The sequence below is a fragment of the Solea solea genome, chromosome 15 (genome assembly GCF_958295425.1).
Source record: "Solea solea chromosome 15, fSolSol10.1, whole genome shotgun sequence".
Classification (NCBI taxonomy): Eukaryota; Metazoa; Chordata; class Actinopteri; order Pleuronectiformes; family Soleidae; genus Solea; species Solea solea.
In genome coordinates this window covers 8996952-9012983 of record NC_081148.1, presented here as the reverse complement: position 1 = coordinate 9012983, position 16032 = coordinate 8996952, and the positions used below count along the sequence as shown (strand labels likewise).

General features: G+C 41.8%; 3 protein-coding genes across 6 annotated transcripts in view; 1 reads left to right on the top strand and 2 right to left on the bottom strand.

The window, feature by feature from the left end:
• Positions 1 to 32: 32 nt before the first annotated feature.
• ecd (ecdysoneless homolog (Drosophila)) lies at positions 33 to 5717 on the top strand. The gene is made up of 14 exons (XM_058651759.1): positions 33 to 184; positions 645 to 862; positions 960 to 1077; positions 1170 to 1257; positions 1495 to 1673; positions 1797 to 1989; positions 2161 to 2289; positions 2467 to 2592; positions 2844 to 2929; positions 3044 to 3147; positions 3253 to 3514; positions 3656 to 3723; positions 3808 to 4019; positions 4132 to 5717. Exons 2-14 carry the CDS (start codon positions 658 to 660, stop codon positions 4381 to 4383), a joined length of 2022 nt encoding a protein of 673 aa, XP_058507742.1. The 5' UTR covers positions 33 to 184; positions 645 to 657; the 3' UTR covers positions 4384 to 5717.
• Positions 5718 to 5744: 27 nt separating this feature from the next.
• On the bottom strand, positions 5745 to 9505 carry si:ch211-248a14.8 (uncharacterized). 4 transcript variants are annotated; one of them, XM_058651763.1, is made up of 5 exons: positions 9424 to 9505; positions 8724 to 8764; positions 8399 to 8600; positions 7302 to 7602; positions 5745 to 7213 (listed from the first exon to the last, which is right to left on the bottom strand). In XM_058651763.1, exons 2-5 carry the CDS (start codon positions 8729 to 8731, stop codon positions 6807 to 6809), a joined length of 918 nt encoding a protein of 305 aa, XP_058507746.1. In that variant the 5' UTR covers positions 8732 to 8764; positions 9424 to 9505; the 3' UTR covers positions 5745 to 6806. The 4 variants fall into 4 exon arrangements, with proteins under 4 accessions (XP_058507746.1, XP_058507745.1, XP_058507744.1 ...); XM_058651762.1 differs by having other exon boundaries at positions 8950 to 9488; XM_058651761.1 differs by having other exon boundaries at positions 9113 to 9488.
• Positions 9506 to 12534: 3029 nt separating this feature from the next.
• Positions 12535 to 16032, bottom strand: part of peli1b (pellino E3 ubiquitin protein ligase 1b) — a 37991-nt gene continuing 34493 nt past the window's right edge. Inside the window, exon 7 of the mRNA XM_058651846.1 lies at positions 12535 to 14171. Coding sequence (XP_058507829.1) covers positions 13593 to 14171 — 579 coding nt within the window. The 3' untranslated portion in view covers positions 12535 to 13592. The remainder of the gene's footprint in view (positions 14172 to 16032) is intronic.

Here is a 16032-nt window from a genome sequence, read left to right as displayed (position 1 = left end):
GTCACACGAACAGCGAAAATGTGTAGGAACTATTATTGTTCGCCGGGTTGTCGCAGTCGGGTTGAATTCGCAGAAGGACCTTAACAGTGACAGGAGGCGTGATAGCAACGTTCGTATACTTGAGGAAAGTTGAATTGTGTCCTGTATTAAAACGTTACACTGACGTAACAGGACTTAAGATAAGGTAAGAGCGACTTACTCTATCGCAGAATATCGTGTAATAGAAAACATGAATAACGTATAATAGCTGTCTATTACCTGGTAGACTGAGTATCTTGTAACTTTTTAACAAAGAAACGGGTTGATTCTGCCATTTTATCAATGTCACGTTAGTCTGCCACTTTATTCTTGCACATGTTGCTCTCTGTTTACAGTTTTGAATGCCTTGATTTTACAGTGTGTAGACGCAGGCTTTTATCATAGGACGTACTCATATTTTACTTAATTTTGTGTAATAAAGTGTTTTAGGGCCAGTTAATGTGTATTGTATTTGTGGTGCTGTGTGTTTTCCTGCAGCTGTTGGACACAATCAAGCACATTTTATTTGATTGATTGATTGAAATGTACTATTACTTCACTGATGCTTTACTCTAATTGACTTTTTGAGTGAAATAGAGCATATCCCAATCCTGTTGTCTTTTCAGTTTTCTTTCCGTAATGGATGCCCTGCAAAGGAGAGTGATCAGTGAGGACACTGTTCAGTACAAACTCTTCTCGATCCAAACAGATGGTTTGTCTTCTCAGAAAACAGAGGAACATCTTTCACATCTAGTTGAGGAGATCTTTGCAAATGTTGCTCCACTCTTGGTTCAGTACATTTGGCAGCATCAGTCATTCAATCTTAAGTATCATCCAGAGCAAGGTATAGTCAACTCTACAGAGATGGTTTAGTTTAAATATGGGTACAATTATTTGTATTGTTAACCAAAACTAAAGAACAAGTGTTGTATTTCTGGCAGGAGATGTCCCTGCTCACATTGGAGGCAGCACTCAGTTCGGTGACAACGTAGACGATGAGTGGTTTATTGTTTACCTCCTGCAGAAGATAACACAGAGTTTCCCAGAGCTTGCAGCCAGGTACCAAAAACAGTGTTCAGTGTTATTTTGTGTTAAAACATGGATTTTTGTTGGAGTTTACAATCATGTGCTTGTCTTTTAAATGTGCACAGAGTTGAGGACAATGACGGGGAGTTTCTTCTGATTGAAGCTGCAGATTATCTCCCTAAATGGCTTAATCCAGACACCAGTGAACTCAGGGTGAGATAATCATTCAATTAAGGAATGGATATTAAATGTACTAGACCTTAGACAATAGACTTAGAAAACATAATCCATCCTCATGTGCATTTCAGCTTTCAAGGTCAAAAAAAACATTTTGACAGACATTTGAAAGACAATTCATTAGCCACTCTTTTTCTTTCCATAATAATCTCAGTGGGTGTTTTTTTAGGCATTATTATAATTGTAAATTATTTCACCCTATCTTTTCTGCAGGTGTTTCTCTATAAGGGAGAATTGCATATTCTTCCCTGTCCATCCAAAGCTAATCCAGTCGGCATTTTAAAGGATGTGGTACCCAGTGTGGCCCAAGCCCTCATGTTGCTCTCCACACACCCAGACACCTGTCGAGCGAGTCCGAAGATTTGTTCAGTGCTGAGGAAACGTCTTGAAGGGTTAGATGATGTTGTCTCTTCATAAAAGTCTACTTTTCTAAAGGGTTATATGTACTGATGATACTCAGATAGATACTGTAAATGTTAAAAAGAAAATTAATATACATGTTTACTCTCACCTAGATACCCAGAGAAGATTAAAACCAGTCTCCACCGTGCCCACTGCTTCATACCAGCGGGTATTGCCCAGGTGTTGGCACAGCGGCCTGACCTGGTCGCCCCTGCAGTATCAGCTTTTTACCTGCGGGATCCAGTAGATCTGCAGGCGTGTCGGAGCTTCAAGACCTTTCCTGCTGATACAAGAGTCCTCACCACGGTAAACACATTTTAAGATTCAAAATCATAGCGGGGCAGACAAAGAGACAAGGCTCACTTCCTTTAAAGCAAGTATGTTTGTTTATGTGTTTATTTTGTCTTAGACTTGTTCATAGGTAAGATTGAGCTTTTCACCCCCTTGTCCTATATCTTATATTTCTGATATCACCAGGTGACATTCACCCGTTGCCTGTATGCTCAGCTGCAGCAGCAACACTTCACACCAGACCGAAGGAGCGGCTTCACTCTGCCTCCTCGCTCTCATCCTCAGCACAAAGCTCATGAGCTTGGCATGAAACTGGTAAGCCTTCCTTCAAATATTTGCTCTGTATTCTGATTGGTGTTTTTAATGAATGTAGATGAAAGTCAATGCTATTATTAGTCATTAATTATGATGCAAGGGAGCGCATAATAAGGAGTTTTAAGCTGACATTGTTGAGTTTAATATGCGTCTTTGTTCGCGTTACTCTGCCAACAGGCACATGGCTTTGAGATCCTGTGCTCCAAGTGTAGGCTGCCTTCATCTGAACCCGACGCCCCCGTCAGCTGTAACCCTCAGTGGAAAGGCTTCATGGACAGTCTGAAGAGAAACGGCTATTTCCGGGTGAGTTGTGCAGTTTGAATGGAGAAGTCCGTTGGTGAAACCCATACCCGATTTGAGGAAGAACGTGGTGAGAACATCTTTGTTGATGGTGGACGCATCACGTCTGACGTTCACATTACTGCAAGGGCTTCAGACAAATATTCTTTCTTTTTTTACGACTTCATTTATTGATGGTTATCAGGACAAAGTGTTTTAGAAACCAAATACAGTTTTCAACTTTGAGTTTTTCATTTTATGTTTGTCAAATGCAGGGAGAACTGGAGGGTTCCACACATTGGAGAGAGCTGACCAGATCCGCAGAGAACTTTTTCAAACAGTCAGTTGCCTTAAAATCGAGGTGAGGACTGTTAGTGTGTGTGTGTGAGCCTGTTTAATAAAGCACTATGTGATTATCTATGGCTTTGACATCCATTTGTGTGAGTCTGAATATAAATATTGTGTGTTCTCTCAGTGCTTTGTCTCCAGGTGAGGAGGTTCTCCAGCTTCTACACAGCTGCGATGCATTCAGCTTGGAGGAGCTGAAGAAACAAGAGTCACATCTCCCCCAAGAGGACAGTGAGTGAACATGTACCTTTGTTGAAACACTCTTTCTTTGGAGATACTGAGTAAAGTTTACAGATGGATGGACTTTGTCTCACCTTTCTTCACATCTATCTCCAGGCGACAGCTGGCTGGACATCACAGCTCAGGATTTGGAGCATATGTTGCAGGAGAGGAGTTGGGGGAACGCTCATGTTTCGAGCTCCGCCAAACAGACGCAGCATGTCAGCGGTGCAAACGAGACGGAGGAAAAGGAGAAGGAGAAGGAGAAGGAGGAGAAAGAGGAGAAGGAGGAGGCAACTTACAGCCTGATAGCAGTCAGCCAGGGGATGAAGAACTTCCTCAGCGCCGTATCGTCACATGAGGGTGCTGAACTGCCCTGGTGAGACAGATCTGACTGATTTTGACATGTGGTCACAGTCTAGTCAAGAATAGTCTTAATTCTTGATCAAGATCATTTGTTTTGATGTGCATTTCCTCCCCTTTTTCAATTCAGTTCTCACTCTAACCCTTAATATTCCAGGAGCAGCTCAACTAATCCTTTTGGTTTCGAACCAGATGCGATGGCAAATGCCTTTGACAGACTGCTGGGTATGTGAGATTTTTATGAGCAATAATAACCAAGCACGGCTTCATCATCTCTTCAATGAATCTGTCTGTCTTTTATTTTTGTAGGAAGTAAAGAAGAAGAAGAAGAGTTAGATTCAGATGATTTAGATGATGATGATGATGATGATGATGAGGAAGAAGAAGAGGACGAGGAAGAAAAACAAGGTGGTCATGCTGAGATAAACGGAGCAGAAAGTTTGGGCGGTTTGAGAAAATACATGGACCAAATGGATCAAGAGCTGATGAGTACTAATATAGGAAAGAGCTTCAGTCAAAGTGTAAGATTTTACACTTCTGTCTGCACGTTATGCTCCTCCCACAGTTTTAAGAATAATACACATGTATTGAAAACTGTTTGTTAAACTGTATGTGTTCTTTTTTTTTTTATAGAATAACAACAAGGCAGACTCCGCTCATCTCTCTGCCACAGACGGTTTCCTCGGTGAGGGAGGAGTGGAGGAGGTGGAGGACGAGGAGATCCAGCCTCTTGACGTGGACTTAAACCTGATCACAAACCTGCTCGAGTCCCTCAGCAGCCAGGAAGGGCTGGCTGGACCGGCCTCCAACCTGCTGCAGAGCCTGGGTTTGCACCTTCCACCCAACTCTGATTCATGTAACAAACAAGAAGTAACTCATGAGTGAGAAGAGTGATTATTGGAGGATATAACAAAACGTAAATGGAGTGAAAGGAACATTAAAGGGACATTTTAGAACAGTGTTTCCCAACCCTGGCCCTCGTAGACCCCTGTCCTGCATGTTTTAGATGCTCCAACACACCTGATTGATTTCATCAACTTAACGTCTTTGGTTTTTGAGATATTACCATAGATGCAGGCGAAGACTGAGCCGCATGACTTCAGGAACTGCACTGACGTTTTGAGCGTCGCAGGCCTCCGCTGATTGATCAAATTTCTTAATTATGTCTGATTGATCGAATTTCTTAATTATGTTTTCTGTGATGTAGCTGGATCTCTGCTGATTGGATCTCTGCTGGGTGAAATGCAGGTGTTTCGATCTCAGTATTGCATTGTTTTGGATGTCTGGGGAAGTTACAAATCTAGTTCTTTGCCTGGCAAAGGTTTAGTTTGTATGTCATTTTTCTGCATGTAAAGATGCTCAAAAAGCACAGTTAACTGGTTTCCTGCAGTATTTAATAACAAGCAAAAATCAATCATTTGTGATCATCATCAACTGGCTTTGTTTTCTTTTACTGTGATAGCATTTGTAGCTACATCACCCAGCCCCAGCTTTTATGGATGTTTAATTTGTCCCGTGGAGTTTTCACTGTAGCCAAACATGGCTTTGTTTATACATTAATTCACTGTAAAGCTGTGTACTTTCAGACAGCAGGCACTGAAGAAATTTCCCATTAAGCGTTTGCAAAAACCTTTTATTTCTTTTTTACAGATTATACATGTGCACAAAAACAAAAAAGCAGACATTTCAGATGCTTGATTTCCTATCATGGGGTTATATTTCTAGCAGTGCATAAATAAGTGCATTTATCTTTGGTTTTGGTTGCACTGTACACACACATACGGACGTTCTTATCCACGTCGCCATGAATCTTTATGACAAGTTGTTTTATTGTTTTGTTTGTTTGTTTTTCTTCATGGCGATTCCTTGGGATACATGTCTTTATGTATTGTTTTTTTACAGCACTTGCAGTGAGTGGGTAGAAACAGTAGAATAAATATTTTTGCAAATAAACTCTGTGTCTGTCTGAATTTATGCAGACCGTCTTTGCTGCACAAGCATTTATTTTTTCCTCCTGATATTTTATTTCCTTTTTCAACACAATACAGTATTGGATGCACATTTGACAAAGGCTGAATATTGCTTCTAGCTTATTCAATTATGGCACCATATAGTTTCTGATAAAGACTTTACAACTGACTCGGGATCTTCATTGAACTTCATTGAAGGGCAACTTTCACCTCTGGTGAAATATTCTCTCAAGTCAAGAATCTCAGTTTAAATATTTCTCATTGTGCTAAGAAAGTGTGACTAAGTGAGTTCAATTGTCTGAAACAACCCCGACCTTAATTGTTCTTCATCATTCATCATTCACAAAGTATTGGTTGAAAATTCATTCAGTGGAATGTGGAACTTTGTGCTACTTCTCTAAAACAAACAAAACAAAACCTCTATTAACCCTTATTGTTTGAAGCTGAAGCCGCCGACTCACACTCATGTACTTTAACCAGCTGGGAGAGAGATGTCACTGTGTCCTGTACAGACCACAGACACTGGTGTTCATTTACTCTATTCACTTATTTGGCTATAAACAATTAGAGCATGATGACACCCTTTGTTTTTTTCCTAACAGAAAACAGGTCAAAAAAAAAAGAAGAAGTAATTATTTGTCACAGAATACGAGACTTTTTCACCGCTGGTGTAGACTGTTTCAGTCTACACAATTTACTGCACACAGTACATGATGACTTATAAATAACTTAAACATTCAAAAGACCCAAAAAAACGTTTTGTGACACGATGTTGACGTTGACCTTTGACCATCAAAATCAATTCAGTTCGTCCTTCAGTCCAAATCAACATATGTGCTAAATTTGAAAGGTTTCCCTCATGGCATTCCTGAGACTGGATTTCTGTAGTCACAGTGAACTTTGACCTTTGACCCCTAAACTCAAATCAGTTCATCCTTGAGTATAAAGGCATCAAATCTGAAAGGATTGCCTAGTGGCTTTCGGAGGCAATATATTTCTGCAGTCACGGTGAGCTTGACGAGTATGGATCAGCGGCAGAGCGGGTCGCCTTGAAGCCGGAAGGTTAGGGTTCAATCCTCAGGTCTTCTAGTCTATGTGTGTCCAGGCAAGATTCCTTAATTGCTCGTGATGGCTGATCAGCAGGTTGCAAATGAGTATGTGTTACATAAAAACTGTAATGACTCAAACATCTTGAGTGGTCATCACTAGGAAAGTGCTATATAAATATTGACTTTTGACCACCAGAATTTAGTCCAAACAAACTTGTTAGAGGGTTTGTGTTCACAAAATTCGGTAAAAACACATAATGACGTGTGAATGTGTGTTCTTGAAGTGCCACTACAGAAGCGAGAGGAGCGGCTGAACCGTCAGCCCTGCTGAGTGGAGCATCGCGGCGCAGAGTGGCGAGTAACACAGGGTGAACAGAAAAACCAGGAGGTTCAGCGTCATCCCCAGCAGCAGAAGAGCGAGCAGGTATCCATGGAAGAGAAGGCTGTGCCAGCTCCCCACACTCAACACCTTCCACGGACTGTCCGGGTGCAGCAGCCACAGGACGCCCAGCACCCAGCTCTGATTGACCAGCTGTGTGTAGTAGATGTCAAAAATGGACAGCTGGGCATCAGAGGGGTGGAGGCACTCAGCCTCAGATACTTTAGCCAGCCAGCTCAGAGAGAGACTGTGGAGGAGTAAAGCCAGAGGTGCATACATGTACTCCAGAGGTTCAACAACTGAGAGACCATTGGAAACTGCAGAAAAAGAGGAATTCATTAGAGGTCAATTTGTCCTGAGGTGAATCAATCTCCAGCCTCACCTCTACATCTGAACTAAATGTACCTGTGATGACAACAGATGTCCCACTCAGGATGGAGATCAGGACAGAGCTGTGAATAGACGGCAGCGATGACAGCTTCAGGACAAAACTAAAGGCGACAGTCAACAGCGGCAGCAGAGGCTGAGTGAGAGCGAAGAGGCCGCTGTACGAGCTGCTGGCCCGGACCCACAGAGCGAGCACGGCGTGGATGCTGGTGCACAGAGAAGGAACCAGCAGCCTCTCACCCAGGGACCAAGAGTAATGTTTTACAGGCAACAGATTCAGGACGTGCAGCAGATTTAGGATTAACAAGGAGATCAGAACCTGGAAAAGATTTGATCATTTCACATTATAAAGAGCTGTCGTATACTGTATGTATGCATAAAAATAGAAAGTGCAATGCAATTTCAACAAAGAGTGCCATCTATTTATCAAATGTATTGTTTGTGAATTAAAAACCCAAAAATGAAGCAGGTCCACCAGACCCACGGACACTGGCTGAGCAACGAAAATATGAACACCACACAAGAAATTTGACTAAATGTGACTTCAACTTTATATTACACATTTCTTTTGCATTGTTTTACTACATTTTATGAGCTAAAGTACTAATAATTGGACTCACGCTCAACACATGCTTCCCCATGCTCATTCATCACTGTGTATATGTAGATGAGGTTCATAACCTTCAGTGCAGGGTCACATTCACATGTCATTACTTTTGTCAACCGTCTGGTTAAAACTTCAGTAGCCATTTGGTTAATGATCTATCCTGGTTAGGGTTCTAACAACAACACATGCCCTGTCCTTCAACGTACCTAACACACACACACACACACACACACATACACACACATACACACACTAACAAAAGTCAGCATTTTTACTACACATGTATGTATCAGATTTAATGCATTTCCCTCTGAAAATGCAATATGAAATCAAAATGTATTCAAATATCCAGCATCCACACTGATTGTGCTGCCTATGTGTAAACAGAAAGGTCAGCTGGTGTTGTGTTGGTAAAAAAGCAAAGCATCATGGGTTATTTTTATATCTCCTCGTGTTGGTTTGGAGTATAAAGAGAAAGAAGCATCAAAAAGCACAAACAGGTACAGACCTGGGCGAAGCAAAGAGCCACAGCAAACGGATAATGGTACTGGGGGATGAAGATACTGGCCACAAAGTTTCGGAGGTTGTCAGCCAGGATATATATCACCACGGCAACCAGGCAGAGGGCGGGGACCAAGGGCTTCAGAGCATGAGCACACAACAGTCTCTCTGCAGTTTTGGTACACCGTCCTGGCCTCCATCTCCGTAAACTACACAAAAGGAACAGACGATATTAACGGAATTGAATCGGTGGTTTACATAACAGGAAAATAAGCTTATTATTACAGACAGACAGGACCTCATAAATAGGAACTAGTAAGATTACCTTATACCTTGTCATTTTGTGCAGATGCTGCTGCTTGGACACACAGATCTGTTATTTGGTGACAATGTGGACACAAGAGAAATTCACATTACACACGACAGTAATCGTGTCAATAACAAAATAACTTCCTTGTTTATTACAATGTCTACAAATCATATGTCTGACACATTTATTTCATTCGAGAAATAAGGGGGAAAAAAAAGAATCCGCAGAGAAACATGAATGTAACTCACCTCGTCAATTCCTCATAAAGTCATATTCTACTGTGAAACCCAGTCATCACGTCTAGTGTCCGTGCTAATTTCAAAATTGCCCTCCTAATAGATTCCTCTCCCTGTCGTTGTGTTGAATGAGACTATGTGTGTGTGTGTGTGTGTAGCCTCTGTGGACATTCACCTCATTGCTCTACTCTGTGTCCACGCTGTGTCCAGATGGACTTTGCCCTCCGTCACTTTGTTTTCCCACAGTTAGACAAGTAAATCAAAAAATGAACTCCAATTAGATCAGTCAACGCCGTTCCCTCTGAAGATTCACAAAAGCCAGAGCAAAAACAGTCTGCCGACGCTTCCACACACAACATGTCACACCAAACTCTTTCCGCCTCATCACAGGAATGTGATACTTTATACGAGGCTGATGTTTACAACCTCTTATAAAGTATAAATAAAACTGAAGATGGATGTCCTCCATCACATTTTTACTCGTACCGTAAATCCTGACACTGACAAACTCTTCCAATCTGGATCCCTCCAGCTACGACATGGAGTCCATCAGTCACACGCTGCACAAGTGAGGGTCTGTTTTAAGTAAACACTCAACAAAGCATGAGGATGGAGGTCAGTGCACCCGTGAACAAACAGCCTTTTCAGCCTCACAGCCTCTTATCCGTTTCATTCTCAGGCCCTGGACACGTAAAAGCAACCATGAGGAAGAGGAAGTATAGATATTACAATTTTATTCTAATGGAAGTTTGAAAGTAAATGTACATTGTAAGAGCTGCACCTTCTGCGTGCTCTTAATAGTTGAAAAGGGGGGGGAGAGAGGTGGTCAGTGTGTTTCCCTTCAGGCTTGTGTGTTGCAGGTGGGTCATGAGAGGTCATTAAAATGTTTTTCCTTTTTCGGATTTGAATGATGTTTTTAATCTGGCTGTAACATCACAGGAAGTCAGGCTACTTTTGAGTGTGGCTTGTAACACTGGAGAGAACACTAGGAGGGATCATGAAACAGGTTTTGTGTACAATACAGCAAGGTTTTTCAGTCCTGGTCCTGGCAAAGATACCAGGAAAATTAATAAAAGTCTAAACAAATAAAAAATGAGCCTCCCCACAATGTCTCCACCTCCCTCCCTCCCTCTCTCTCACACACACACACACACAAACAGAGAGCCCAAATGGCTTCTTCTTATAGCCCTCCTTGCTCCACCCTTATTGGACTGGACCATTACAAGAGGTAAAGGTAGGTAAACTAAAGCAGACTAAACTCACTTAATCTCAATCCTGCGACAGATACATGTAAAATATCATGAATAAATGTTACGTTATATTATTAAAATAAGCATAAACTCTAAACTATTTTGATTACAACGCCTCTCTTAGTGTAAAAATCACACACACACACATATAATAAGCCTGACTCTGCGCTCAGCTAACCAGCCACAGGTGGCTTCACAGAGCTAAAGGCTAAGTGTGTAACATGTAGGAAGGTTTATTGGTAGAAATTAAGAATACTACCCAATAGTATGTTTGCATAAGTGTATAATCACTTCAAATAAAAGGTGTTTGGTTTTAACAGCCTTACAATAAGCCTTTTATATGTACTTTAGGCCAGTGTTTCCCAACACACCTGATTCAAATGAACAGTTCGTCTGCTAACGAGCTGGACATTTGAATCAGGTGTGTTGGAGCAGGGCAACATCTCAAACATGCAGGGCAGGGTTCCCTGAGGACAGGGGTTGGGGAAAAATTACTTTTCAGAGGCTGTTTCTACAGCAGCATGGATGGACTGAATACATACAAATGAAGATAGAGGAAAACAGCAGAGACTGTTGTGAAAGAGTGTTTACATCCTTTCTGTAAGACAAAGACCACCATAGTTCCCAATGCTATTTGGCAAATGGAGTTGTCCGTTTGTTGCACTCTGCAGTCTCACCAGCAGATGTCACTAATTCTTACAAACTGGAACTTCAGTCATGAAGTTTGGAAATCAGTCATGAAAATAAAATATTGGAAATGACTGCGCTTGTCTAGTCGTTCAAACAAAGTCCTGCACACAATGAGAGAAGTCACTTTTACACTTTATTGTTTAAAGTTGTTACAAAAAGTGTTTGCTGGAAACATTCTTTACTTTTGACTTAATAAGCACAAGGAGACAACAGACAGACAGAGAGACGGACAGACAGGAGAAGAGCAAGTGGAGAGGGGTGGATAGAGACTGGTGGACTGATACGGACACATGTCTGATCAAAAAAGAAAAGAAAAAGACGGTTGAGATAACAGTTCAGAGACGAGAGTGAAGCCCTTACTCACACACTTTATTCACAGACAGACAGACAGACAGACAGAGTCCACGACTGAAACGCAAAACAAGAAGAGGAAACGCTCGAGACTTTAAATGCGGAAACACTGCATTTAAAATGAATCAATGAGGAATCCTCAGAAGACTTGAGCTGTGCGTGAGTGCATATGTGACCAATTATTGTTTGTCTCCCTGAGGTGACTTAGTGTGTTGCAGTTACAAACACTGGGGAAATACTGATGGAAACAGTCAAGACACACAAAATGAGGACTGCACACAAACAATTACAACCTCATTCTCGCTCTCTCTCACACACACACACACACTAAGGATACCTGCAGAATCTTTGTGCATACTGAAGTGATATAAAAATGACGACTCACATGGGCTACAGAGGACAGAGATAAAACAACCAGCAACTGAATGCAAACGCCACATTAACATTAAGACTCTGCTCAGTTTCTTTTTATTCTTTGGCCACTGCCAGCCTTTGCCTTTAGAACACACAGATTTAAACCAGACACACTTGTACCAGAGTCATCCTACATTTATCTAGTAGCAAGAATGTGTCATTATAATCTGGTACAATCAGCAGTTTAAAGTTGAAACATCCCTACAGCTGTTAACAAACTTATTTAGTTACATTTACTGCTTTCAGACATGCATGGAGATTCTCTGGAGGGGCTGTACGTGCGAAAACTCACTACAGAGTTTCTCTTATCAGCCCTATGTTCCGTGAGCTCAGGTGAAGACTCAGCAGAAGACACCAGCATCTCACCTGGATCCTCCACTGCTTCCTCTGCTGTTGTAAAAAGCAATATCCCACAACAGCTGTCATAACGACGTGAACTGAAAACTCCAGAGAATGTCCGGACCGGACATCTATTGTGATTTCCAAAATAAAAGCACATGAGCTTTTAGCCCTCGTGAAGGACACTGTAACATAGGATCGTGACACAAAAGCAGTTATGAATACAACGCCCTGATAAGAAAGATCTCACTCGCTCACACACGCACGCACACACACATTCATAAAGGGAGTTTTGTAATTTGAAGCCATGCTTGCATTTGCATGTGTCAAACCTGAGTCAAACAGCTACAGTTGTGTGTTGTTTGGTGTTTTCGATGCTTGGGGCTTCCTGCACTGTGACTATTCAGGTGACAGAACAAGCACATGTCACATTTCCTTCCTAAACAGCCTCGTGAATATGACATAAATATACTATTATGGTCAGTATTCTTTAATAATGCATGACCATTGGTGAAGAGTCTTGATGATTTCTGTTCTTGTTTTAAAAGTGGTGACATTTTGAGATCAATGCTGACCACAGTGTTGTATGTGACAGAAATAATGTTGGTTATTGCAGTTGGAGCTGTGCAGGTAATCCCCAAACATCCCAGCAGAGGGGCAGAATAAAGTCCACCCTTGTCTGCTGCACTTTTTTTTTCTGTCAACGTTTTATGAGCAAGTTCCTTTCTACCTACAATATTAAAAAAAAAAAAAAAAAAAAGAGAGACTGGGTATAGTGTTACAGTATGTAACCCACAGGACTTAAAAGGGAAGAAGCAGTCATTCAGGCTGCCTGAGTGTTTATACCTAGAAGACTCCATTTCCCACAATGCTCTGGGATGTCTATGTATTCCAATTCTATTGCTTTTAATTGTGAGTAGACCTATAATGAGGGAGAGTGAAGGGATGACACACATAATGGGTTAGCACGCCAGAGGAGGAGGGTGTGTAAATACGACAAACAGATCTGAGAGGTCAACATGAGAGAGAGACAGAGAGCGAGAGAGAGAGAGAGACAGACGGAACAAACAGAACACACCTAGAACTTTATATCTGAATAACAATATACTGTATCTTCAAATTAAAATGCTTAATAGTATTGGAGTTAGGCTTATCCAACAGATAAAGAATAAAGCAATGGTTCCTGGGCCATAAATAAACATCTTTGTTTAAATTAGCTCTAAGAGATGTACATAGATGTATATTGCAACAATAAACATGAATTTAAAAAAAAACATACATTTGCGCTACAGTATGTTAGTCGGATAGATAAATACTGTTGTGAAAAGTTCTTTCCGAGGAAACAAACACAAAAGGTTTACCCAGCAGTGTTCTTTGTTTGGTTTTTGTGTCTCTGGTTTCACATGAAAATATAGAAATCTTTGTTGTCATTCATGAAAAAGCAATACAAAGGTCACTTAAAATGAGAAAAGTCAAAAAGTCCAGAAAAAGGTTTTGTATCGCAACTGTAGAAGAAAGAAATCGAATCCAGGCAAGTCCCTGTTTGTTTTCAATGCAGCATCGGCGTCCAAACAAAAGAACTCTCAGGATGCTGAGAGGTTGTAGCTGCTGCTAATCGAGAGGTCCCTGGAAGATCAGTCTGACGAAGCTCTGCTCGCCGTTCAGCTGTTGGGCACAGAAAGGGCAGGCGGCGTGGAAGGTGTGCGTGCCATGAGGCAGTGGGATCTGACTCCAGAAAGCCGCTGTCTTGTCTGAACAAACATGGCCGCAGGGATTAAAGGCGTGAGTGGGCGGTGCGGCGTCCACGTAAAATCCAGACTCACATCCCAGCCACAGTGGCACATACGGCCCTTTAGCTCGGCACATGGGACACTCCCTGAGCCGGCCCTCCCGGCCCTCCCTCTCCTCGCGGTGGTTACCCCAGTTGTGGTAACCGTGCACGTGGCCACAGTGGAGGTAGACCCACGGCTGCTTCTCGTCCGGCGTGTCCTTGCGACGCATCGAGGGGAAGGCCAGCGTGTTGAAGCCCACAGGACACTGAGGGCGGGCTGCGTTGATCTCCTGTCGCAGCGCCTCCAGGTGTTTGAGGGTAGGAGTGCGCGCAAGGCCTTCAGCGGTGCGCCACAGCAGGGTCGCGCCACACAGGTCGATGAGGGAGCCGTCGACGAGCTCCTGAGACTCAGTCTCCACCTGCAGCAGAGAGACAGAGAGCAGTTTGGTGACGCTCTTAAATTATAGTATCTGCTGACCCCATGTACAAAAGACTGTAACGACACCATGGTTGAGAACCCTCTAACTAGGCCCAACACTACTAGCTTATTTCAGTTTGGTTCAAAGTCATGTTCTGGGTCCCCTTTGCCCCGGAGCCCACACACTCTCTTGAAATGCCTCTGCTTGGCGCTGCATGTAATAACATTAGGACTGTAGTCAGGATTTCTGGTAATACTATTTGTATATTTCATGCAAGTAAAGAAAATGCCAAACTCATACTACCTTTAAAAAAGCCAGAGAACAACAAAGCTATAATTCAACATCTGATGTCATCACAGTAGCATTGCTGCTGGTGCAGTTTATTAGTTAATTTCAGCCTTACTAGCATAGCAACTGAACACGGTTTTCATCATCAATAAATGTTAATGTGATCATCAAGTGTTTTGATTAAGGAAATTCAACAAATCAAATGAAAATCAAATATTCAGAGTCATGTATTATGTCTTTTTTTTGTGACCAATCATCCAAAACCAACAGATATTCAATACAATTAAAATAAAACGGTAATATTTTAGTGTGTTCAAACAACAACAATACAGCTGAAACGATTACTCAATTAATAATCGATAACTAAGTTAATCGTCAACTATTTTGATAATCGATTAATCGGTTTGAAGCTTAAACAATCAGAAATCTTGTTTTAATCATATATATTCACATGTAATGTATATGAATTTATTCTTCACTTCTTTTTGCTCCAAATAACAAGGAAATCATTAAAAGTTAATCATTTTGCTTTTGGACAAAACAAGACATTCGAGAACATCATCATTTCCAGATTTGACAAACACTGATCAACATTTTTTAACGTTTCCTGACATTTTATGGATCAAATGATTGAGAAAATAATGGACAGATTAATCAATTATGAAAATAATCGTTAGTTGCAGCTCTGAACAACAACAACAACAATTCACTCATTACCAGAATAGCGTGTGCGTTCTTGTATTTGAACAAATCGTATAAACCACGTGGAGTGAGGACATTTTGGCAAAGTGAAGACATTATGGCTGGTCCTCACTTCTTTAAAGGGCTTTTTGTTAAGACCTGGTTTTAAGGGTTAAGGTTAGAATTGGGTTTAGGTTAGGGTTAGGCATTTAGTTGTGATGTTAAGGTTAGGGTAAGGGGCTAGGGTATGCGTTATGTCTGTGAGGGTCCTCACTGTGAATGAAGCGCAAGCATGTGTGTGTGTGTGCCTCCACTACGGCCACACAGTGTGCGCAGGACTGATTTCACCCTGACCCTGAGCAGCTGAGCACTTCAGAGAACAGACAGGTGGACGTTCAAGTGTGGCCTGCTTCAAACCGAGATGTAGTGCTAATGTGAGAACAGCAGGTGGCAGTGCAACACCAGCGTTCCTCTTTTTCTTTCAGCCGGGCTGAGGATTCAGTGAGGACAATGGGGACCAACAGCTGGAGGCAAGATGACATGAGTGAATTGAAAGAACAGGAAGGCAGCTACTGGAAAATGTATTAAACCGCAGGTTTTGAGAAAACACTTAGTTTACCTGAGGTCAGCTCAGGATCATGCACAGAGGGGAATTAAGGGTTTAGATAACCAGCAGACAGCAGGGTGGACAAAGACAGGATGATGAAAGGGAGGGAGATTGAGTGGGATGATGCAGAGAGGTGGCAACGAAGGGACATACCCTATGACACATGATTAAGTGTTTAATAAAAGATGACACACAGATGAAGGGTGGGGCAGCTCCCAGTGTTTTTTTGATGAGTTTACTCATGTCAACACTGGTGTCCATGGGGTTCAGGGGAAACACGTTTCT